Source organism: Botryllus schlosseri, chromosome 3, assembly GCF_051294905.1.
Source record: "Botryllus schlosseri isolate E-star chromosome 3, Bs_hap1, whole genome shotgun sequence".
In the NCBI taxonomy this organism is placed as follows: domain Eukaryota; kingdom Metazoa; phylum Chordata; class Ascidiacea; order Stolidobranchia; family Styelidae; genus Botryllus; species Botryllus schlosseri.
In genome coordinates this window covers 27,956,246-27,982,684 of record NC_137238.1, presented here as the reverse complement: position 1 = coordinate 27,982,684, position 26,439 = coordinate 27,956,246, and the positions used below count along the sequence as shown (strand labels likewise).

General features: G+C 41.6%; 1 protein-coding gene across 1 annotated transcript; it reads left to right on the top strand.

The window, feature by feature from the left end:
- The first annotated feature begins 1,903 nt into the window (after positions 1 to 1,903).
- Positions 1,904 to 24,769, top strand: LOC145436282 (tryptase gamma-like). The gene is made up of 11 exons (XM_080313643.1): positions 1,904 to 2,800; positions 5,881 to 6,059; positions 6,680 to 6,785; positions 6,886 to 7,032; positions 11,257 to 11,360; positions 16,825 to 16,940; positions 17,334 to 17,418; positions 20,089 to 20,204; positions 21,806 to 21,909; positions 23,772 to 23,884; positions 24,447 to 24,769. The coding sequence occupies exons 1-11, from the start codon at positions 2,752 to 2,754 to the stop codon at positions 24,648 to 24,650; spliced, it is 1,323 nt and encodes a 440-aa protein (XP_080169769.1). The 5' UTR covers positions 1,904 to 2,751; the 3' UTR covers positions 24,651 to 24,769.
- The last annotated feature ends 1,670 nt before the right edge of the window (positions 24,770 to 26,439 follow it).

Here is a 26,439-nt window from a genome sequence, read left to right as displayed (position 1 = left end):
TGCATCTTTATGCTATTGAGACTTTAGAAATTGAAATGAGTTTGCACCGTAGGGTTTTCATCTCAGACGGCCATGCTGTTGATGCGAGTCTTGAAGTTGTAGCAGGTATGAATCAAAACTGCATCGTGAATTCCCGATGATTAAAAAAAAAATACAAATTTGGTTATCAATCCTTATTCAAATTTAGAGGCTTCGCGACCCCCTGAAATTGTTTCGCTGACGCCTACGGGCCGCGGACTCCCGGTTCAGAACCATTGCCTTAGAGATATACGTACACCAGAGAGACAGTCATCTTCCTGTATCCCAAAATATTGCTGTAACAATGTCAATGATCAAATTCAAGATAAACTATGGGCTTGCTCCAATGGCCTGTTGTAAAGCGAAGAATTGTTGCATTTGCCAAATTAACATGATAACGTAAGGATGCAGGTTGGGCCTCGGGCACTTTCTGATGTCAAATTATGCATCGATGCTCATTCCAATTTGGGAAAACCGTCAAAAATCAATAAAAAATATATATGTCGGCAGTGTAGTGCGTTCTGCTTACTGGCGTGGCACACAATAACAACAGCCCGTCCACAGGTCTGCTGTTTTGATTCATGGTGTTTTAAGACTACAATTATTTTCCACCTGGCCTATAGCCGTCAATATGATTCCTTATCTGACGACTGCATCACGGCCCACTTTCGTTAAAGCTTTTCAAGATACTTATTTTAATGAGATATATCTCCATAAGTGGGGTATTTGACTCGATTCCACCAATTGAAATGGCTATGAACACATAATTCCGTTACATAAAGTGACTCGCACTCTGAGGGGGTAACCGTAGCGGACGTTGACACTCAAATAGAAGTATAGAAGTAGCAATTCGCAAGTTATGTCATAAATACTTCAATTGGAACTAGGAAATGAAAAGTCGAAAATGTATTGAACTTCCTGATACTAATAGCAGGTAATTGGAGGCGGTTACTTTCGAAATTGGAATATGTATCTTCGCACCCATCGACGCAAAATGAGCAATGAGACTGCACTAGGTATAGTCCTCAATATAGATTGATTGAGTGACCGTCTTGTAGACATGCTGAAACTACATCACGTGATTCTTTCACTGATGAAAGTGACCGGAACTAATCACAAAATGACTTTTTACATTTAAAAATCCATAGTGGTAAAATTAAGTGGCTTTTCCTGAACGTCTGCTCAAGTAGAAGTGAAAAACACAGCCACTTGAGTAAATAGTTCGATTCAGGAAAGCTACTTGTGTATTACGCTGATAAAATGGAAGTACTTAGGTACTGACTACCTCTGCGTTACATGATTATGCAGAACTACGATGAACTACGCGATTTATGTGTTCGGAAACACTTGGACAGTAGCTTTCGATTGATGCGAGTTTCATCACATTTACCGCCGGGACGCAAGTTATAAGATTGTGATTGCTCAGATCAGAGGGATAAGCGATGTACACCCACGTACAGTGAGCCGCGCGCTTTGCTAGTGTCTGTACCAGTTTTAGGACTACATACCCTATTTTCCGTGTTATGTATACCATAAGGAACTTCATATCTTATTTTTGCGCACGATGATGCATTAATATATATATATATTCTCGAACTTCGAGTATCACATTGTTGTCATCCAGACCAAGTCGAAAAGTGCAAAATAGGAGAAACATCGCCGATCCACAAGTTATTCATAGCTGACTCATGGATAACGTAAATTGCTATTATATAGCTCGTCATGCGTCACAGCGTAGGAGTTTTACCTATACAGCTCACCGAAAGGACGTGTTCATACCTTCACGTTAAATTGTCCCAACAACTTCCTATTTCGCACACGTATCGGAAATAGTGCGGCGATTTGTTTAGGTGGCAATATCAGTAAATTAGCAAGTTAGGCCGGCCAGTGGAAGGTAGGACGCATTAGCTCTTAGTAATTATACGCAATCCCTACGGGGCCCAGAGCGTTAAATAATGGATCGGACTCATTAAAATGATAGGGCTTTTCGCGTGCGAGAAATGATCACAGTGAGGTTGCGATGCTAGACATAGGTTAAATGAGGGCGAATGTAAACCCATTTCGGGAACGATCGCATAATCCGTTGATCTTGCGATGCTGTTGAGTATACAGAAAGTTTAGGTCTATTTCATGGGTGGATGACGCCGAATTTGAGAGGCAAATTTTAAGACACTTTCTTCGCGTAGCATTCCAATTAATTCAAGCAGACCATTTGATCGGAAATGGCTTTTCAGAATACGGAGGTGCTGAAAAAATGATTGCGCTTGTGAAGTGTAAACGCCTAGCTCAGCCCAGCCTCGCTCAGCAAATGTTCGAGGCTGTATAACTGTCCTAATCAAGAAATTTTAAAGCTATCACATAATTATATTCTTGCTCGAGACGTGACAACGATTTATATCGCATTGCTTTGTGATCCATAAATCGTCTCCCTAGCATCTTTCATTGGTAAACGCCATGACAAAAGATTGAGTTTCACCAGAAACTAGACAGACGGAATAACTAAGTAATTCGTCAAGTCCTAGGCAAGGATGATTGGCGGGCTGACTGGCAGCAATAGTCAGTGATTGAATACGCGACACAATGAACACCTGTCTAGGAATGGCCTAAAGGCGATGTGTAAAGTGGACAGCTTACGTCAATATATGTACCGATCTCGTTTGAATAGCTAGTTAGTTTGAAAGCGTAGATCGCGTTACTTACAGTTTTTAGGCCACTCAAAGCTCGCCAAGCGGAATGATGATATTGACAACTACAATTTTGGCCTTCATTGCTCTCGTTTCAGGTAAGACCTGGCATTGTAAATAAGTCATATTAGTAACTGCTTTTGTATTGTGTTTTATCATTATCGCACACGGGATTTTGTTTACCCATCGGTGCTGTCTAGATATAAATTGAGAGGTGTAAATCGTGGCGATAGTGACTTGTGCATTTTTTGCTGTCGTGACAAATGATGACGCAGCAGTATAGTACTCAAAAATATGGAAGCACCTGGGTGCCTCATCCGTTAGGCCCATTAAGGGTTAAGGCAGCGGTTCTCAACCGGGGGTCCGCGAAGCAATTTCATGGGGTCCGCGAGACCTCTAAATTTTTAAAATGGTTGATAACCTAATTTTTATTGTATTTTTTCATTTGAAAAAGCTTGAGGGAGTTTCGCACCTCAACTGCTAAAACCTCATGACTCATATCATAATAATAATCGTCCGACATGGACGATGGTAGTGTGGAAACTCATTTTCATTGCCAATTTTCGAATAACCTGCTGATACAAACATATTGCTCTTTAGAGACGTTTTGTTGAGGTTTGTGGAAAAAATAAAAGTATGGAGATAGTAACGTCAATCAGGGTGACTTCGTAATGTCTACGAAACCTTCTCGATTTGAAGTTGTCAGTCTCATCAAGTTAGTGAGCAGTCGTTTGAAATAAAAAAAATCCGAAGTATTTCCATACTTTGTCCCAATGCAGGGAAAAGCTTCTTGGAGGTACAGAACTTTGATATAAAATTGAATAGTATATTCATATTGAAATGAACCCGAATATTCGCGGCTGACACTCGTCATTAATCGGACAATGATATACCTGCTCTTAAAGCTCGGCTATCACATTTGAAGCATTCTTATTGCGGATGCCCTATCGACAAGGCTGATTTTTTGATGAACAAGGAGTGTTGCGTTGCTATCAAAGCATTACGCCCCAACCCTGAAATTCATATCCCTAGTTTTATTGGTATGCAGCCTCGTCTTGTTAATGTTCAATTGTTCATGGTCGAAACTGTTTGCTCATAAATATATATTTAACCCGAACAGAACAAGTCGTTTCATGACAGTCTCTGGTTGGAACACTTGGATTCATTCTCTGGAGCATAAAATTTGACTATACTTTTAGATTAGGATTTCACTTTGACGGTAGAAACTCTCTCCGGGCCGATCAAAATGCCGTCGCGGGCCGAATCCGACCCGCGGTCCGTATGTTGCCCGTCCCTGCACTGGATGCGGGACGTCATATGTTCATAAAATATTTGTTTCTTCATTTTGGTGCCATAAATGTTGCGATCACACCAAAAGTATCGTCGGAAGCGTTATACGTAAATATTGCATTAGCCTCCATCTATCTTTACGGAAATGGTTTTCGGCACTCCTCGTTTATATCAAAACGAATACGCGGATTTTCAAGACACGACCACGTACTTCAAGAAGTACAGCAGAAATATTAGCTTTAAAATAATAAAAGTCCACCAATTTCTACAGAAATAGTATGATGTTATCTTCAAGAAAAATCACTATTTTGCTGTTTATCACAAGCCTACAGATAATATTTGCACAAGACAAATTAAGGTTACACCATAATAGGGCTAAAATTGAACTAAAACTTGAGGGGGTCCGCGAGGGTCCGTGACGGTCAAAAGGGGTGCGCGAAGCCAAAAAGGTTGAGAACCTCTGGGTTAAGGCTTTAGCCCTTATGTAATTCTATTAGGATGTCGTTACATGCTGACTTAGATACGAGCTTTTTATACGTAACTCGAGTTGGGTTTAGCTGTCGTAGCCGTTGTCTAGAACGAATTCTGAATGAACTTGATACGATTTTTAACTTTCGAGCTTATAGCAGTTCGTTATGGGAACTGCTGGCTAGGGATGGTGCAAACCACGGAAAGGTTATGGTTCGCGTGAACGCGAACCTTTTTGAAAGGCTTTCTGTGACCGCCAACGTGAACACGGACCTATGACGTCACGTGACGTCATATAGCTAATTCTGATCCTACATTTCCGTAAAGTAATAAAATATTATACACGATACATAGGGACGACTCATTCCGCATTAAGTCACAATGCTGAGGTACATGCAACTTTTTAAAAGTCACCAAATGTATCAACTGGAAAAATCAAATGTTGTATTAATCACATATATTCTTCCGTCGCTTTGCCAACAATTTCGGCGAGGACTTGCAAGGGAATATAATCTTACGCCTTAACGATCTAGGCTATATCGAACAATCTATTTGGCGTCTGCTGCTACATTGATATTAATCAGAGTGCAAAACAGATTTCTATAATTTCTAGCGATATTACCTCGTAAACAAGTTATACAGTAGCCAAAACCCCAATCGGATGAATTTGGTTTATATGACAAGATAAGCATATCAAATCAAGATGGATCCGGTACGCCTGCCAAGTATTTCACATTAGACAACGATGTATTTTTTATATGAATTTCATTTATTGGTTGAATAAGCATGGTTCTCTGACTACCTGTCCTAGTGTATTCTTGATGTTGTGTAATTGCGGGTCAAGCTCACACCAGAGAGTAAGTAAATATTCGCAAACGGAAAGCTGAATATTTCGAGGAAACTTATCCAGCAAAGCAAGTAAATTTTTGAAATTATAAAGGTTCATGCTCGTTTAGTGTCGATTCCGAAGTTGAAATAAAAATAACTAAAATTAAAAATGTTACAATGACGTGAAAACTGTACTATATGAAAAAGGCTAACAGCTGAGAGCCCAACAAGGTTCGTTTGTGAACGCAAACCTCTAAATTTCTGAGGTTCACACACAGAACGCGAACATGAACCTCACGGGCACACCATTACGGACTTCGCTATTAATGTTATGGGTATTGGCGAGGAGTTCGACGATGTTTGCTCTGTTTTGAAAATATCAAAATCAGTATAACCCCAAGTATTCCAAGAATACATGAGAAATCTCGAACACAACGTTTCAGGATAATTTGGTGTGTCCTATACTGGAATGGCGCCCGAAGGCCCCCGTACACGCACATTTAAGTACTGGCAAATCAAGTTCTTGACTCAATCACGGTGCTGTGATTTTTCGAAATATCGCCAACTGCCAACAAATTTTCTCATCTAAAAGGTAACAGAAACATGGAGCGCATTGTCGACAGCCCGCTCGTTGCGGGGGACGAAGTCATAATCAAAGCCCGATGGCACACGAGGTCGAGGGAGACGGTTCGACTGTACGATGGCCAGGCGTCTTGCAACGGACAGCCAGCGCAGAACTTGATCATGAAGATGATGCCCAGAAAGGGAATGGTGCGTGAATTCGGTTGCAAACGACGTGTTGGCGGTAAAGCTATCCAAGCGGTGGATACATGAAGGCTTGTATTCTCTAACACGGCTAATATAAGCACCAAAATGAGATTTGATCATGACACTCGCGACCAGAAATAGTGGACAGCAAATTCGAAATCCTACAGGGTCGGAAATGAGTTGATTTACTGTTTTGAAACCCAAATCCAGTGCGGTATTTCAGTTTAATATCAAGTAAATCCTAATCTATGTGTCATATCGCACCAAACCGAACACAAGTTCCAATTAGGGTGAACTTTGACCCCTCCTTACTTCCTTCATTAATGGGCCATGTGATTGAGAGTCTTATAGTCATATCGACTCATTTCTATCATTTCATTTTATAGCAATCTTGTGATGTTTTGAAACTATGAAATGATATTGGGATCCTACCCTAACGGGTTATAGTTAGTGGATTTTGTTCCTGTAACTGGCTCTTGTCCACCCTCACATTTTCGAAGACAAACGCCGCATGTATAGCTCCGATATTGCTCGAATATCCTATACCATTACTTTCCCTGCCTTGGCTACATCGATATGGCTGGTCATGATACTGATCCTAACACCTTTCTGTAATTTTTTAGATTGATATTGGCAGAAAAGTAGGAAATGGATGCAGATATGTCATGATGACCAGAAGACGTCTTCCCTTCATAAATGTAGGATCTCCTTACGAATTAAGTATAGAAGGTCAGTGTAAAAACTGTTTCATCTAAAACTATCACCTGCTATGAATGTCACGGATAGAGCGAAGCTTATTGCGGCCGCGGTCTCATGGTCTCTTCTTTAGTTGCAACAACGGGGTTCGTGGTAAAGATAAAGGTAAACGACCGCGTTCACAACATCTTCACAGCACCAGTCGACGTTGGCGCGATCAACAATATCCGAACAATGTCCGGTGATTTCTCGGCCATAACCACGAAGCGATTTGTACCACGTGAGTTATATCACTGATGTTTGCAAGTTGACTGTTCGCTGCTGCACGAAAGTTCAGAAAATCACGGTTTCCGGAAGGTTTGGCGTGCGCGGTGCGTGGTGGTCTTTCCATTACTTTTCCTTTATGTATGTACATCAATAATCAGCATCTCAAGCGTGGAAATGTCTATAGGTGATTCAAGTAATCACCCTTGCTACGGATGTCTAGACGTAGATTAAATGTTGCAAATTTCAATTACAAGTAAGAGGTAGTAATTTCCAAGTTATTCAAAACTGCTTCATGTAAAAATAGAAAATGAAAGCACTGAAAACTTCTCAAGTAATTACTTTATGGTGGAGGAGTCGCATACTACTAGTAGTTAATGGAGAGTTATGGTTACTTTAGAAATTAAAAGACTTATCATCGTGATTAACACAACATGACTAATGCCACTGCAAATAAGCGAGACCATGGAAAATATTTTCGGTTACAGCGATACGGGCGGAAATTCACGCGATCCTGTGACAATGTAAATCAAAAAAATGAGCCATACTAATCCCTAAAGTGCTTTCTGAAAGTAAATAGTCTTGACTGTTTAGTGTTCGTTAATATACCCAGATGAAGAGGCCGTGTTATTTTGCCATATGCCCAAAATAACAAAAATAGCTTATTTTTGGCATTTTTCAGATTTAATTTTTGGCAATTTTGGCTTCGCTATCAATTCATATTTATAGATTCGAATTAACCATGTAAAACGCTTCAGTTTGGTCTTTCTTATGAAACGGATGTCACAAAACATGCAGTATCCGCACTGTGCCATCAAACAGGAAGATTTCAATCCTAATTGAAAACGATTTTGGAGACCAACTTTATCCGATACAAAACCCAGAGCTTCCGCAATATCTAGTCTCAACAGTCGATTCACCTTGCGTGAAAAATTAACGGCATTCACTAAGGTAACAATGCTTATGATAACAATTAAAAAGGGTTTCTGACACGCTTGGATTGCAGCCTTCACTACCCAATTAAGGGTGAAAAATCATGAGTGAGTTTAATAATCAATATAACATGGATAATTATCCACCCGGCAATGAAAAACTAGGAAAGGAATGGATGTATATATGTATTTATCGTAGGCAGAGATCTTGGAGCCTTTTGCACCGTATGTGTCCATTGACGAAACGATGTCCCTATTGGAAGACGCGACGCAATCTGCCAGTTTTTTTTAAACATTGAACATGCACACAGTTTTCAATTGCAAGTTGAAGGGGAATGGAATTTGGTGTACGCACATTGAGCTAAATAAGGTCTGGGTCGCGCTTGGCGGCTACATGATGTAACAAAATGCATGAGCATTGACAACAGGAAAATACCTAGCAATCGCGCTAAATTTTAAAATTAGGGCCTGCTATCACAGATCCCGAAATATGCTGATTTCAACTTTGGCGTGCAGAGATCTTCTATCGCCTAGTCCCGCTCAATATCATCTACTTCCTAATCGCTGGATATCATCTATAGACTAATCCCTGGATTGTTCAATCCACAGATTAGTCGTAAATCCAGATTTATGCACAGGGCTTTTTGACCTTTTCATTAACCTTTCATGGACCCCTTGGATAGAAGTATGCGGACCTCTGCGGGATTCACGGGCTCGGAGTCAAAAATTCTGCTTTACACACTTGCTTTGTCGCTTCATACAAAATTCTGTCAATTCCGGTTGACATTTTTAGCGAAAGCTCTCATAAAAACTATATTTTGACAAAGCCTTATTTTGGTCATTTTCAAAAGTTTATTTTTGGCAGTTTTGGCATTGGGTTCCCGAAATGCCAAAAATAACAATGCCTGTCATTGAGTGTGTAGAAAATGCAGACAAAGTCTGCTTGAGTACCATAAAACTAGAAGCAGTCCATTACTGACCCTGGTAACTATATATATAGGGATAATGTATTTCGGCTACTTCCGATCGTGTGGTTTGTACACGGGATAATCACTTACTGCTCTGCACTCAGTTATCGGCATAATGAGTTTCAAGCCGGGTGATCATCCTGATGCATCCCTATTTCCTACCTAACCCTAACATTCCTTTTGTACGCTTGCGGCTGTTCAGTAATTGCATGGGTTGGACTAGGGTTACCATACTTCTGACAATTTGTCCTCCGTTATAGCCCTGAAAACAACGCAACTGTACACAGATAACAAAAAAATACCATAAATGACGCGGAATCAGAATCTGATCAGTGCAGTGGAGTAGCAGCCACTTGGCAGCTATAATTTCGTAACTTGTAAAAATTGCGCTCTTTTTCGTATCTCAAAATATGGTAACCATTAGGGATGGTGTGAACCTCTGAAAGGTTCAGGTTCGTGTGAACGCGAACCTTTTTGAAATGTTCTGTGTGAACGCGAACGTGAACCTCATGACGTCACGTGACGTCATTTTGCTAATTCCAACCCTACATTTCAGTGAAGTGATAGTCTATTTTAATGTACACGATACCCGTCGACGACTCGGGTCACATAATTCCACAATACTGAAGTAGGCCTACATATTGACGTTTTAAACGTTGTCATGTGTAGGCTATCAACTAGGGCAATCATATGATATAGTAATCCCTTAAAATCAATATCTTCCGTCGCTTTGCCAATAATTTCGCCGAGAACTTGCAAGGGAATATAAGCTTACGCGTTAACCGTCTTGGCCAGACTGCGTTGATATTAAGCAGAGTGTAAGCAGGTTTTCATATTCCCTACCGTTATTACCCCATTAACCAACACCCCAATCGCACGGATTCGGTTTTTATGATACAATAAACATATGAAATCGAGATTGACCCCGTAAGGTTGCTAGGTTTTTTTACATTAGACAACGATATGAATGTCATTGATTGGTTGAATAAGCATCATTCGCTGACTACCTACAAGTAGCGTACCTCGCTCTTGATGTTGTGTGATTGCGGGTCAAGTTCACAGCAGAGAGTCACTAAATATTCATAAACGGAAAGCAGGATATTTCGAGCAAACTTTTGTATCAAAGCAAGTGAAAGTTTCGAGATTGTCAAGGTGCATGCTCCTTTAGTGTTGATTATTTTATGCTGCCAGCGCCATGCCACCAGTGGCCAGCAGTTGCAATGCAATAAATTTCAACAAAAGGTGTTAAAATGAAGTGAAAATTGTAATATGCGAAAAAGGTTCACAGTGCAGAACCTGTCAAGGTTCGTTGGTGAACGTGAACCTCTAAATTTCTGAGATTCACACACAGAACGCGAACGTGAACCTCACGTTCACACCATCCCTAGTAACCATAATAAAACGCAACTTCGGTTTATTAGCAATTTTTGCCAGCTCAATACTATCCCGTTAGAACAAGGTTTGCACACTGCATATATCTCGCATATCTTTATGTGTACCGATTTTGTATATTGCACGCATAGCAAGTGATGTGAGCATCCTTTATCTGACTTCGACAGCTATTGTTCCATTGGCGAAGCCTACGCTGGAAATACATGCGTGGAAAATAAGCGTATTTGCCCAGATTTAGACCGTGGCGTGGGCTGCATATCGGGACATCGGTTCCTTCTGGTACCATATTTTGCGTTACCACGAACACGGCACAACTACCCCAATTATTATCGAGATATATGTGTAGTTTTCTTGTAGCCTTGCCAGATCATAATTTGTCAGCCAATAATAGCTTTCTAGTCATTAGTTTTCAATTACTGCCATGCAAAATGCTATATAGTGCTACTGACTGACTTATTATATTGCCTTTCACAATTTTCACAACAAATTTCTCAATTCTTAGAGATCACAAAAATGAAGCACAACTTGACGGCCATTGGTGTGTCAATTGCCGAAGGCTCAAATGTTTACTGAAGGCAATGTGCTGTTTCACCAACTCGGCACATTTGTACGTCTAATATAGTCCAAGCACCACTTTTAAGCAATCATATTTTCAATTCAGCTTTACCATACAGCTGCTGAAGCGTTTGTGTGGAAGACTTTTCGATGCTGGAGGTTGAGTGTATATGATTATTGAAGATACAACAACTGTTTTCAGACAGCTTTATTTTCCACCTCATATCTAGACTTCAGATAACAAGTGATATGTTGCGATCTATGGATCCATTCAGCGATAGCAATAACCAATAACAATAGTACTCAATATTACCGCGGTCACAATGGATTGTCTGTCACATTTATAAAATCCTTGGAATATATAGCATTCATAGATACGTGATCTCCTTTCAGTGGCTGTGAGAAGTTGTGGAAAACGCTACAGCGAGATAACTCAAGCGATCACGACAAGAATAACGGGCGGTTCGAAATCGAAGCCAGGACAATATCCCTGGCAGGTGTGATCTTGGAGTATACTTAGAGAGTACTTTTACTTCGTCGGAGTACTCGATTTTTTTGCCTTTACTTTCACTGCGTACTCAAGTGTCTATGTTACTAGCAGGGGGATTTTTTTACCTTAAAACGGAAGATTTGTTCTATAAAAATCAAAATTTTGACATCTTTTGATCTTGACAAATATAATTTTGACCAAATTTTGACCTTATGTATGTAAATTAGGTGTTTTACCATGAAATCTTTAAATTGTACTAATTATCTTCATTTCGGGTTGGAACTGTCTGTCCTTACAATGTAGTTTGGTCTGGAAAAACTTTTTTGATTTTAAAACTGACATATTTTTGCATGAAAAAACTATTTTAAGAAAATGTGAGCCTATAAAGATACTTACTACATTCTCCGATGGAAAGTGTCTGTCCTTACCAAGTAGCTTGCCAAGAATGGACAAATAACGTTCAATAGCAGCAGTTGTTGGCTGGCAACATTGAAGTTATGCGTACACTGCTGGTGACACACCGTGTTGCTTCATTCTGACAATGTTGTCTACATCACAATTTTCCATATTGCGCTTCTTGATATAAGAACCAATGCCCGCGCAGTTTTGCTTCAATTGGGATATCACGGTACGTTGAGCATAACATCATGTCAACCCATTTGTTTCATTTGACAGTTAATGATTCACAATGAGCCAACAATGGCCGTCTACAACGGTAGGCCTATAATTTAGACTACAAGCTGTAAAATGTCAAATGTTAAGTTCATCCATAGCCCGTATATATGCTATGGGTTCATCGACAGTGCAAACATCTACGATACAGACGAAATACAGGCTGCAAAAAATTGTCTTAGTCAACGATTTTGACAATTTTTTGACCTAACGCTACGATTTTGACAAAATTTTTACTTATTTTGACGTGTCAATAAAAATCGCCCTACTTATTAGGTTCATTCCACTTCTGCCTGAAACGTTTTTAGGCTAAAGCACCTCTTTTTTATAACTTGGATTTTGATGAGTAGGAAGCGGTTTTGGGATAGGTTTGCGTCACTTTTGCGAATGAAATTGCCATGAGAACCACGTGAAATAACCCCTGTATCACGGTAGCTGAATATATTTCCGAAGATCCTACCTATTTGCATTGTCATTAGTCAAGAAAATTAGTCGAGAAAATAAATTTTGCAACTATAAAAAGTCACCACCAATTAACTGCTAAAAGGACGAGACCCCTCGACCAAATCTATTACTACCAAAACCATAGTCCCACGAGTAGGGAAGACTCGGGACAGTTGTAACACTTATTATATTTGTCAACATTACGTTTTTTTTTCTTGGAAATTTTCCAAAGTTTCATATAAAGAAGCCAACAACTCGATAGTTGATATAAAAACTGCAATGGAACTCAATCAACAATGAATAATGGAAATTGTGAGTCGCGAACATCGGAACTCAAATGTTACAATCGCCCCGTAGCCAGGGGCAATTGAACCCCCATCTGCCGGGATCTGCTGGGCGACGCCGGGGACCCGAAGCCTCAACCAAGATCCCTGAGGATTAGCCTAAAAGCAACAGTTAAACTTGGAACTCTGAACACAAGAACTCTGAACTCTGCGTGGCGCCAGGAAGAAGCTGCCGCACTTGTGACTGACCTCAAGCTTGATGTGCTGGCAATCCAAGTACATCGCCAGCACTTCACCGAACCATTCCGCGAAAAAGACCTAGGCGCAGGCATTGTCATGGTCCAGTCACCTGCCAACCAAGGCGGAGTAGGAGGCGTCGGTCTAATCATGTCCCGGCGTTTCCACGATGAGGCAAAGATTTGCGTTGTAAACAGCCGGGTTATCACAGCTAGCATTCAACTCCGTCGCCGTAAACTTCACCTCGTGTGTGCGTATGGACCGACATGTCCGAAAACCACTGCCTTCCCAGCTGATACGCTCGCCTTCTACGACCAACTAGAAGGTATTACCTCCACATACCCGTAGCGCGACATAACTATGCTGCTTGGAGACATGAATGCCACGTTGGCCGAGCGCTCACAGCGACTTCGCTTCCCAGTTGGCAACGAAAATAGCAACTCTGAGCATTTTACCAATCTACTCGACCGCTGCGACCTCATTCCTCTCAACGCAACTTCTCTATTAAGCCGAAACGCAGGACAACATTTGACGGTATGGGCCAACGCAACACACGGCTGGATTATATCTGCTGCAAAGCTCCCGCACGGCGCCACTTCACGAACTGCCGAACGGTGCACATGCTAACGATGAGGAGTGACCATCGCATGGTGTTGCCCACGCTTCGTGAACGCCTCCCGTTCGTCCCGAAGCGTACACCGAAAGAGCCACTACCAAATTGGCTTGATCTCAAGGACGCAAATAAGATGAAAGACTTTACCATGCACACACTCGACGCCCTCAAGATCCAAAATACTATACCGACCGCCTTTGCGCCACTTGTGGCAGCAGTCAAGAATGCAGCCCGTGAAACGCTCGGTGAGGCACATAGCAAGCCACGGCCAAGATTAGCCTGGGAATCCGACCCATCGGCGCTCAGTGCACGCCAGAACCTCAAGACTCTCAGACGTGCCGCGTACACCTCTGGAACACTGGACGCACATAGCGATGCTAACGAGGCCGCTCTGCACCTAACTAACGTTTACAACGCTGCTCGCAAGGAACGAGTCGAAGCTATTGCTCTTTCCGTGGAAAACGAGTTGGAAGCAGCCCGGTCAAGAGCAGCCTGGAAGGCCATCGGTGAACTAGTTGGCTTCAAGAGGACCCGAGTGAAGGCCTGTACGCAAGACCTCGCATCACACTTCGAGACTCTCTTATCTACACCTGCACCGGACATCGATGTGCTCGTTGCACCGCCTTCATCAGCAGCAATTCTTCTCGCGATCAATACAAACCTGATCACGCTAGCTGAGCTCGGGATAGCCGTGCGTGATGTACCACAATTCATCGCCACCGGTACGGACGACATCCCAACGGCCGCGTACACCTCGGGCGTTGTACCTTTGCTACTCGACGTCATGAACGGTGTCCTCGATGGCGGCCCGGTGCCGCCCGAGTGGCTCGAGAGCGAAATCGTGCCTATATACAAGAAAGGCGCTACGAGTGACCCAGCTAATTACAGAGGCATCTCCCTTATGCAGACCGCGGCCAAGCTGCTCTACCGAGTACTGCTCTTTCGCATACGTGAGCAAGTATCTACCAAGCTCCTGAATGTCCAGAATGGATTTCGACCATCCCGCGGTACAACAGAGCCCATCCTGGCACTGCGCACAATCATTGACACCTGCCTCTCGCACAAACAGAATCTTTCGGCTGTCTTTGTTGACTTTGCGAAAGCCTTCGACTCGTTCTCGCGCCCAGCCATGGCGAAGATCCTCAGATTCTATGGAATTCCTGAGGTGATAAGGTACGCCATTATGGCCCTTTACATTGACACCCGAGCGCAAGTCCGAAAAGATGACGGTCCAAGCGGAGATTTTACCACTTCGGCTGGCGTGCTTCAAGGTGACACCTTGGTACCATTCTTGTTCGTGATAATACTTGGCTCTTGTTGGCCTCTAGATCAATGCCAAGAAGACTGAGGTTCTGGCCATACCAACTCTGCCGGAGAACGCGACACCAATTCAACTGGGAGAAGTCAGGCTCAAGAATGTCAAGAGTATTACTTACCTCGGTATTGACGTCGCGGACTCTGGAAAAGCACTGAAGGCGAGGCGAGCAAAGGCATGGAGCGCGGCAAGACGGCTACATTGCCTCTTCCGCACTCAAGTGCCTCACCTAGCTCAAGACCCGCATTTTCCGTGCCACTGTCGAACAGGTTCTTCTGTACGGAATAGAAGCACTCACGCTGACAGAAAAGCTGGCTAAGACACTCAACGCCAACTACGATGCAATCATCCGCTACGCACTCGGCATCCACCACCCGGAGCACATATCCACCAATGCACTGCGCAAACTCACAAAAACGGTCCCATGCCGTCCCATGCTGAACGACGCTTCTGCCTAATCGGTCATCTAGTGCGGCATCAAAACGATCAACCAGCCGCCGCTATCATCAACCACATTCCGACGGAGCCATGACGCAGTGGTGGCTGGAAGAGAACCACATGGCGCTCGACCGAGCTAGCGCAACGCGGGCTATCGCTCGAAGACGCCCACGTCCGCCCACGCTGGAGGCGCTTAACAAGGGCCCAAAACTGATTATCTTGATGTTCTTTTGTTTCCTGTTTACTTTTGCCCTTTTATTTAATTTAAAGTCGATATATATATATATATATATATAACCTCCCATGAGGGGCAATAATAACAGTGTTATTTATTACTAAAAACAAACGAAATGAACAACAAAAACGGGAGCACAAATGGTATTGCTGCATTAAACTGAAGAAAGAGAAGTTTGAACGCTTGCGGGCAACGCCCCCTCGCATTTTTGTCATCTGAATACAGTATCATTTTTAGCGCCTTCTTCATGAGCTCAAAGTGTACGAGAATCATATTCATTCCATCGTATCCCTACACGTATTCGGCCTCTTTTACCGAGGTACAGTTGTTCATCTTGCATAATGGATTGGGCATTCGGTCACCTGCGAAGCTGTGAAACCGAACTTGCTAAAATATCTTGGTTGAATTGGCAGATGATGGTGTAGCAAAATGAGGACGTAGCATTATGTGGCGTCGAAGCTAATGACATTCTTCTGTTCTGTACAAAATTAAAATAAATTGCTTATACCAAATGACAAAATGTACGTGAGCCGCATGCTCAAAGTCAGAGGATAAAGATTCAGTTATGGGCAAGTTCTTAAATGACCACTGAAGTCGATACACCAAAAGTCAATCAGCATGAGAAAGGGTGGTAGAATCACGGGAATAACTGAACCCTAAGATTGGCATCACCACTTCTGTATGGCCATTCCGTTAGATAATCATTGATCATGTTAGATTTGGTATGTCTTGGTAGTATCTGTTCTGGTATTATACTTATGGCTTCTACAATATTCATCTGAAATAGATAGACTGTGGTAACATTGTTCGAGCTACTTATATAACGTTGTAACCGGTTGAGGTATTATTCTTCTGAGCAAATTTTTCCAGATCAGAAAATATTTACTCAAGTGTCAAAATGTTCGTTTTTTCCAAATTATTCCGGGGTTTCACGTCGTAACACAACGTAACTTCAGGTATGTCAGGAGACACAACTACCGCATGCGCAGTGGGCACTTAAAATATCAAGACGATTTCTTCACGCTACTAGCGGTGAGGTCGATTTGTACATTTTCCCTTAGTTACATTTGTCCCCGGTCTCCCCTACTCTTCCGATCTTTCTAATGCTAATTGTAATTAGGTAGAAATTTACGATGGTTAACTCACTTCCACTTGAGTAGCAAGATCGACTACTTTCATCACCCACACAGGCATGCCAAATCTCAGTATCATTTAATCTCGGATTATTCGCAGGCAGCCATCCGAAAAGCGCGAATAAATGATTGGCTCGACGCGCATCACGTGTGCGGCGCTACGTTGATCAGAGAATGCTGGGTTCTTACTGCTGCACACTGCATTCAGCGAGTAAGGTAGGTTTATCCGATAACAGGTACGGATTGTCCTCTATTTCACTCCGCAATACAATGTCTTCATCCCGGGTATTGATGGTAGACATATTTTACGAGACAGCTTTGGTAATAGTGCGATATCATTAAATGTTAGTTTTACATGTTATCCCGTGACAGACGTCATGGTCGTGACCGACTCGTTTGCATGAAGATTTAAGATGAAGACATCATTTCAGATTGTCAGATTACATTACGGAAAGGTCTTTATATGAGCGATATATGAGTTGAATGTACCACTTCTTATATACACCACCACGATTGATCTCTATAAATTGGTACCCATTCACAAAACTCAGTGCATCCATGGAATTATACTGGATAGTATCTTTTCTATTGATCGCATCTTATTCGCAGGAATTACGAAACACATTATCTGGTGCGTGTCGGAGATTATTACAACTTGGACGACGGCACTCACTTGGAAAACGAACATCAACAGGTAAGTTGATCAATATAACACACCAGTGCTGGAGATCTGTAAGACAGAACTACTACAGTTTTGGTCTGGTAACATAATCCTCGTGACAGACATGCTATTGTCGAAATCTACATAATTGCTGCGTTGGGTGTAAACAATGATTTAGGCTAACTAAATACGTATTTAGTATTTACGAAGTATAGCTATTGATTGGATTTCGCGAACAAATTATAGAGTCGGAGTCTAAGTCGGAGTTTCGCTCATTTTCCCTTAATGGAGTCGGAGTCGCAGTCGCAGTCTCTTTTTAGAACGCCTTTGAGTCGGAGTTAGAGTCGTGAAAAAAGTACTGGCTGGAGTCGGAGTCGGAGTTTGTGAAAATACTCCTGACTCCGACTCCGACTCCAACTTCTACAATATGAAAACAAGTGCCTTCAAAAGGTCTCTTAAAATCAGAGGTGGTCAGTAACGAAGTACTTCTACTTTTTCGAAGTACTCAAGTTCCTCTACTTCTGGTACTTAAGTAGATCTGATTTCCGCTACTTCTACTTCGTAATATTTTGTGATCTACTTACTTACTTTTCGCTATTTTCAGTTTGTCAAGTAGAAGTAGTTCAATCCTTCAATCAGGAAGATAGCTTGAGGAATTTCGACGCTGCTTTCACGGAGTATCACCATTTAATTTTCATAAAAGTGGAGTAAAGCCCAGAATTTTCGTCGCGCTGAGCGCGCAGTGGATACGGTGTAACCAGTATAATTTCACGACAGTACCGGTGAATATATTTTAGGCAACGGGTTGGCGTGGTTCCGTTCATACCACATTGTCGCCCTTCGCTCATATGAAATATTTCATCACAGTATATATGGCTCATCATAACGTTTGAAACTGATGTTTCGCAATCTAGCATTTACTTATCATATCGTCATCTAGCATGTCCATGGCGTGTCCTAATCTGGAAAAGCGGACTCTGACTATTTTTAGTTTTAGAGCTGTTTTAGCATACTACCTTTGAAACTTTCTGGAATAAAGACATGAAATACATGTTCCGCTTTTAGAAGTAGTATTTATACTTCACTTTCAATTCCCAGTATCATATATTTTGAGTTCTAATTAATATCAGTTCTTTTGTCTGGATAACATACATGTTGAAGTATAAAAGCAAGTGTAGTAATGCCTTTAAATTCCGGAAATAAAGCTACACAATATGACATTTTTAAGGTCCACCATATTTTTTAATAACGTTTACTAATCGCGCAAAGTGTTTACACCGTATCCTATACAACTTCTCCCTATTGCTCTTCGACTAAACTACGGACCTTGGGGGAGGGCGCCATGCCATGATAGTCTCTAAAACGGGGTCTTCTAGTAAACAAAAGGTTAGTATATCGCATTTTCATATCAATACTATAATTTGCATCCCATGATGCGAAAGAATGCTTATTCTGTCGAAAATTGATACCTCCTGGGATGTATCAACACGAATCAGGCTCTCTTCACCTTCCGCATAACTCAATTCGCAGTTTTTGACAGTCGATGCGAACGAATTAGGACAGTTTTTAAAACTACTTACTTACTTGAGTAGATTTAAAGTCAGACAATTCTACTTCTACTTCAAGTAGTTATAGGTGGCTTATGGAAGAAGTACTTCTACTCGTACTTGAGTAGATTTTTTCGTCTCTACTTCTACTTCTACTTGAGTAACTTTCTTGACTACTTTGACCACCTCTGAATAGGATTTGTATGTATTAACAATCATTGTTATTAGTAACGATATTTATGCAATTGGACATTTATTGCAAATTGTATAGAGACAGAAAATTGCAACCAAATCGCGACTAAAACAAAATTACTGATAAAGTCGCCAATCGGTGCAATTTTTGGAATTATATGATGATATTATGAAAGAGTAAATACTTCGTCTGGCTTTGTAAGCGACAACGTCACTTGTAAAATTGATGCAAATATAACCAAACGCTGCATCCGTGGCTTGGCTTTGTTATAAAAACTATAATATACGAAAGAGGAAGAATATTTCGAAACGAATAATTCCATGATAATTGCACGGTGAATATTTCGAGATGTGCCACAATGAAACAATTATACCTGCCATCGTGAGCAATATGTTTACATGTGTTTGATGGTTAAATGAAATTCATTCAACCGTCAAGGTGGATTGTAATTTTCGAAGTAAATTTGTAGTTGCAGACGGAGTCGGTGTTCTGTGAGGAAAATAGTCGTAGTCGGAGCCGGAGTTGGAGCCGTAGTCGGAGTCGGTACGTTTAAATACTCTATAGAGTCGGAGACGGTCTGTTTAAAATGTCTGGAGTCGGAGTTGGTGTTCGAGTCGGCAGAAAAAATCACCGACTCCACCAATTACACATGCGAGGTTTCTATCCGAACAACGGACTAGAATGATATAGGCCTACCTGTTTCCAATGATGGACCAATTGCTATGATTCTAGCGGTATATCTAATACAATTTCGAAATCCCACCCAGTGGATATTCATGTGTCTGACTTGGCTCTGATGCATTACCCCCACAGACACCTCAGAAATTCCATCGCATAGCTAGGAGATCGTCTGTTCTTCCGTTCGATCACAATTCTTTAAATGGTCTAAGTTTGTTTTATCTTGCGACGAAATCGATGATAAAGATTCCAGCCTGTAAAGTCGCGCATGTTCTTGGTGTTAAGGATATGGCCATCGAGAAGGTGTTTCAACATGAGGAGTATAGGGGTGGCACCTCGCCACCATATGACATCGCCCTCATCAAGTTGAAGAAAGTTAATGGAAGCTGTGTCGAAACAAGGTTCGTTGAACATACCAATAACACTCATCCACCAGAGATGAGCGTGGATCAGGATTTGTGAAAACGGAGATTCTGACCGGTTTTAATTTATGATTTTCGCAACATATGTTTGGGATTTAACTCAGTAGGTCGAATAATTTTCGATTTTCTTGCGCATTTCTAATTGATTCTAATTGATAAACCGCAATTCCAGAAACACTTTCGGATGATCTGCTAGATAAAAATAACTGAACTGAACGCTGTATGTTCATGGAAGATGTGCTTCTCAATTTCGGTGTCATATATGTCGCGATCTTACCCAAAGGTATCGTCAAAAGCGTTAAGCATTATTACTACATTCACCACCACCTATCTTTGTGGAGAGGCATTTTCGGCACTGCTTCATATCCAGCAATCCACGGCACGGATTTTGAAGACACGGCCGAGTATATCAAGATATGCATCTACAAAATTAGCTTTGAAATCCTAAAAGTCTTCCTAATCTCTTGATAAATAATAAGTTTTTTTTTTAAAGTCATTTTGTTGCTGTTCATCAGCAGCCTATACATTTAATATATACACACGACAGATGCCGGTTGTCCGAATATTGAGATGACTTTAAACTAACACTGTGGAGGGGGACCGCGAAGACAAAAAGGTTGAGAAACACTGGACTATAGGATATGGAAATATTAAACCCGGACATTGTTGATATCCTAGTAGGTTAGAAGGCGTTCTTGTTCCATCAAACTCAGTTTTATTTATTTTGACGTTATTTCTTTTGTTACCTCACAAAATGCTCACGACATTGCTTCGTCGTTGCGTTTTACCGATTCTCATTAACTTTTCGCCTGTTCTGTAATGATTTACATTGTAGTAGGCCTGACGATCACTTCCTTGTAGGGTGGAATGCTATGTGCACCAAATGACCGAGGTTGATTGCTCCCTCCTGTGGTCCCGTTATGTTCCAAAAAACGGATGTGTTCAGAGTAGTCAGAGTTGCTACACTATAGTAGGAGGCCGTACGCTGTGAATTTCAACTATGTTATAAGAGAAGACGAAATTCTCAAAACGTGTCAACACTACTTTCGAGGTACTGGAGGAAAAGTCTGAAACTACACAATTAGGTTGTTTCAATATAAAAATGTGGTTAATTGGAGAGAGCTACTTTCGTAACGAGAAAATAGATCTACGCGACTGACGAAAAATGCCTGATGCCTGAATCGCAACAGTCTTCAACAATATATACAGTTACAGTGATACAGCTGTCATTGCAGGCGGTTATTAAGACAATTTCAGTCATCAAACTGATCACTAAACTACCTTCTAGTTTCCAAAATCAGAGATTTTAAAAGGAAGTAGTTTTACGAACTTACTGCTACATCAGAAGTGGACGCGGTATAGAAAAACGCGTCACTCAATAATTAGTTCAATTAATAAAACTCACTCGAGTACTCCGTTACACACAAGCTCAGGTTCAAACCAAGAGCATTGTAAAAATAGTTTTGAAATGAAATGTAATAAAAGACCGAAACTACCTTGTCTTTCCAAACCGAGGATGCCGGTTGAATCTTTTGACTGGTGGCCGAAATTTTCACCTTTCAATTTTACTTGTGTTACAGTGAGTACGCCAACCCGGCATGCTTACCAGACCCGAGTGTGGATCATTTCGATGAAAACGCCCCATGCGTGATAAGCGGTTGGGGAGCGCAATCGTATGATCAGGGTAAGTTATTAATAATTATATCAATTACGAGGCTAACCGCCGATTTATCGCTTAATATTACACTATAGAAGCCTTCCTACTAGGGATGGTGTGAACCTCGGAAAGGTTCAGGTTCGTGTGAACGCGAACATGAACCTCATGACGTCACGTGACGTCATTTTGCTAATTCTAACCCTGCATTTCAGTGAAGTGATAGCCTATATCAATGTATGTACACGATACCTAGCGAAGACTCGGGCCACATAATGCCACAATGTTGAAGTACAACTGGGCAATCAAATGGCATAATAATCCCATAAAATCAATATCTTCCGTGGCTTTGCCAACAATTTCGACGAGGTCTTGTAAGGAAATATAAGCTTACGCCTTGACGGTTCAGGCCAAACCGGACAATATATTTGGCGTCTAAGTACTGCTACGTTGATATTGAGCAGAGTGTTTCTATAGGCCTACTTGCTACCGATATTGCCCCATTTACAAGTTATACAGCTGTTGCCAACACCCCAATCGCACGGATTTGCTTTCTATTATGCATAAAACATATGAATTCAAGATTGACTGGTACACCAGCTAGATTTTTTCATCAGACACAGAAATCAATTTCATTGATTGGTTGAATAAGCATCATTGACTGACTACCTACATGTAGTGTATTTCGCTCTTGATGTTGTGTGATTGCGGGTCTAGCTCACAGCAGAGAGTCACCAAATATTCACAAACGAAAAGCAGGATATTTCGAGCAAACTTTTGTAACACAGCAAGTAGAATTTTTGAGATGGTCAAGGTGCATGCTCCTTTAGTGTTGATTATTTTATGCTGCCAGCGCCATGCATCCAGTGGCCAGCAGTTGAAATGCAATAAATTTCAACAAAATGTGTTAAAATGAAGTGAAAAAAGGTTCACAGTAGAGAGCCTACCAAGGTTCGTTTGTGAACGTGAACCTCTTAATTTCGGAGGATCACACACAGAAAGCGAACGTGAACCTCACCATCACACCATCCCTGCTTCCTACATCGTAGAGTCTTTGCTGTTGTACTACAACTTGGGTGATGGCTAGCGTCCAATAACACGTTCTGTCTTAAAAGTCTATGGACTGCGGTATTTATGTACTATAGGCTGGATGTTTTAATTGACATGATACCTCCATAGCCTTGGTTCCTAGCAGTACAAATGTAGTTATCCCTCACGTTAATCGGCGAGTCTTCGGTGAACCCAAACATTACGTCGAGTCGCAAAAACAAAATTGTACAACAGGCCTACCTATCTAACTACACAGTCAATACTGTATAATTGGCATCTTGTGCACAAAATGAACTCTGCATCGACAACAGTGCCGAACGAAAAAATTCATTAACATTGCATCATGAAAAAATGATTATAAAAAATGTTTGCTGCGAATCAGATAGACTTCAGCTGTCTGCTTCATGTGACCAGTTAAGAAATACGAGGCTTCACATTGGAAATTGTTCCGCAACAGCGTTATTGGAGATGGATTTGATATTTCAATGGCGCGGGACTTCGGTTTCGATCCCTAGCCTTCTCCTGCGTACGTCATTACGCATAAAGTACCACCATAACAGTTACAATTCGAGTACTGATTCCCTGCAGCCAATTACACCACGACTAGTGTATCATCGCTAGTCATATGAGTTGGGTGTGTGTCGTAACTTCTGCCGAATACTCGAATGACTCGACGATCCTCTGGGGCTCGATTGAACCCCAGTTTCGAACCACCGACCTATGGACATTAGGCATATACGGATCGGTTTTCACCTCGTACGGAATACTTGCTTCGTCAATTAAACTATATAGTCGCGATTACATGATATCCATTGTTTCATATTGAACTTTATGTAATTTAGCACCTAGCAGATACCCCCACGAGCTTCAAGGAGGAAAGGTAAATATTAGATCCGAGCAGAAGTGTCGAACAACTCACGGGACAAGACTCAAAAATGGGATGCTCTGTGCTGGGGTAGGTGATATCAAAATATATGAGCTATACAGAGGTTGCCAGAAACTACATATATATTGATAAACCTATAGGTAACGTTTCCCAGAATATGTCGAAACTTCTTTGAGGGGAAGTAGATGATAACTTTCGAAAATTACTCACGTAAATAGTATCATAGCGTTCGCATACATTTAGCGGTTAGTCGGGGTTATTTCCTTCGAAATCGCATAGTATATTTTTCGAGACTGACGCAACTCGACTATAACGAGCCGACAAGTATATAGATGCGACTTCCGAAAATTGTTCAATCCCATTGATACAGGTGATAATTCGACGATATACTATGACAATCTCACTCATGAAAGTGATGCAAATTCCCATTACATTTTATTACCCTGCAAACTTAAAAGTATAAAACGAGAATGGAAGTGGTGCGAAAACGTGAACCAGCAACTGAGTAAGTACTAAGTAGTGAAACTATAAGGAAAGCACACTTGGTCAGCCCGACAAAGTATAAGTTTTTCATTGCAAGCCACGCCTGTGGGGATGGGGGCAGTATTAAACTCCTTTTGCGCATATACAGGGTGACGCTGATACTTGCCAAGGAGACAGCGGCGGTCCTCTCGCGTGCCAACGCGACACAGAAAATAAATTGTCGCCTTTTGTTGTGTGGGGCATCACGAGTTGGGGAGATCAATGCGGACTGAAGGATACGCCCGGCGTGTACACAAAAGTTTCTGACTACATTTCTTGGATCACCGACATTATATCGCTTAACAGCGACTAGACTTTTTCTCAGTTGTAAGAATCAAACCCTGTTATGTTGACGCTTTGTATCTCCGGAATACCTCTTTCTTCATACATATATGATATATCCTATCAAATGCTATGAGCAAGACTTGCATAGTCTTCTGTTTGTTACTTCCCGAAATTTGCAGTAGCCAACAGGGCTTTGGAGCCGCTGCAAATTTACATTGCTCCAGCTCCGGCTCCGGAGCTTTCTGCTATCATACATTAGCTCCGGCTCCAGCTCCGGAGCCGCATTATTACCATTGCTTCGGCTCCAGCTCCGGCTCTGGTTCTGAAAACTATCGAAGGAGTCTGTCCATATCAGCGGCGGGCAACCCGCGGCCTGCGGGCCATTTGTGGCCTGCGAGAAGGTTTTGAGTAGCCCGCGAGCTAATTTCACATTATATTATCGAAATTATCTATTTTATTATCGAAATTGAATTGCTCAGATTGTGAACTTGCAAGGCCAACCAAAAATATGATTAGTCTGGCTGCGACACTTGGGATGTTGATGACTAAAATATCAGTTCCGACGCATTGGCAGATCCAGGGTCCAGTCACATTTTTAGTAAATCGTCGTAACTATAAACTGAAAAAGTGGTTAAATTTTTCTTCACGCATCGCGTGTTTAATTGTCACACGATTTCTTTCTTTGTAGCCTACCCCCACGGGAAAATGATAAAACGCCTGATTTAGCCGATTGATTCTAACTATATTCGCTATTACGAGAGAAAGTCTTCGCATTTGCGCTCGCAGAAAGATCGTCGACGATGAAATGTAGACACAAAATGATTGTCGTATATTAGCGGATATCTTCGATATCGATATTTCCTGATGTCGGATAGTCCTGTCCTTGCAAACTGAACCCAGCGGGTGGTATACAATCGACCCGCAATATACCCAAGTTAAAATAATATTAACTTTGAAAATTTTACGCGCCCGGCGCGGCTAGTGGGCAGCGCACTCGTTCGTCGATTTCATGTGGCTCTCTAGCCGAAAAGGTTGGCCACCCCTGGTCTATATAGAGTACTAATTTACCCGTAGGTTAGTTATCTATAGTAATCTAGAGTCTGTCAGCCGTCAGTAACATCGGATGCATGAAGACAAAGGTGCCGCCGTGCGGGCTTGTGACGACATAATGAATACTTGTCAATTGCCGACAACATCATAGCTGCACTAGAACGTACTTTACTCCGTGCCATTGCTTATGTAAAGCATTCAAATTCTGATGCGGCGTTTTAACACTGGCCCTGTACTCGTTGACATTAAGCCATACAGCTCAATTCAATCTTTAAATGTGCGATTATTATTCAACTGCAACTGTAGTAAGAGAAATATGGGCGGATATAACGAAGTGATCAATAGAAATTCGACTTGTACCAAAATGGCCAATGGTTTGACGTTCGATATTGGTGCACTTGTTACCAGTCCATGCGGTGTCGATCAAGATTATCGGAATATAATATTTGCCGTTGAAACGAATCGAACAATCGAAATAAACACTGTGCCATGCACATTGCGCCATGCCCATAACGAATTAAACTATGCAGTATGCACATTGCACATTTACAAGTCACAGTGCGCGATAATCCGGGAATACTAGAGTATCAAGCAGACATCAAGAATGAATTTACGAAACATATGATTACAAATGGGAAACCGCGTATCAAATCAGTAATTTGTCTCCAACATAAAACACCATGGGGTTTTGGGCTACTCTTCTGCCATCCCCTATTTACGCTCAAAAATCCTTACTGGAGTGCATGACGATGATGCGCAGTAATGAA

Coding starts and splice junctions, on each gene's coding strand:
- LOC145436282 (XM_080313643.1), top strand. CDS start 2,752: ATGATGATATTGACAACTACAATTTTGGCCTTCATTGCTCTCGTTTCA. Junction 11,361..16,824: donor CAGGACAATATCCCTGGCAG/GTGTGATCTTGG, acceptor GATTATTCGCAG/GCAGCCATCCGAAAAGCGCG. Junction 21,910..23,771: donor AGCGCAATCGTATGATCAGG/GTAAGTTATTAA, acceptor TATGTAATTTAG/CACCTAGCAGATACCCCCAC.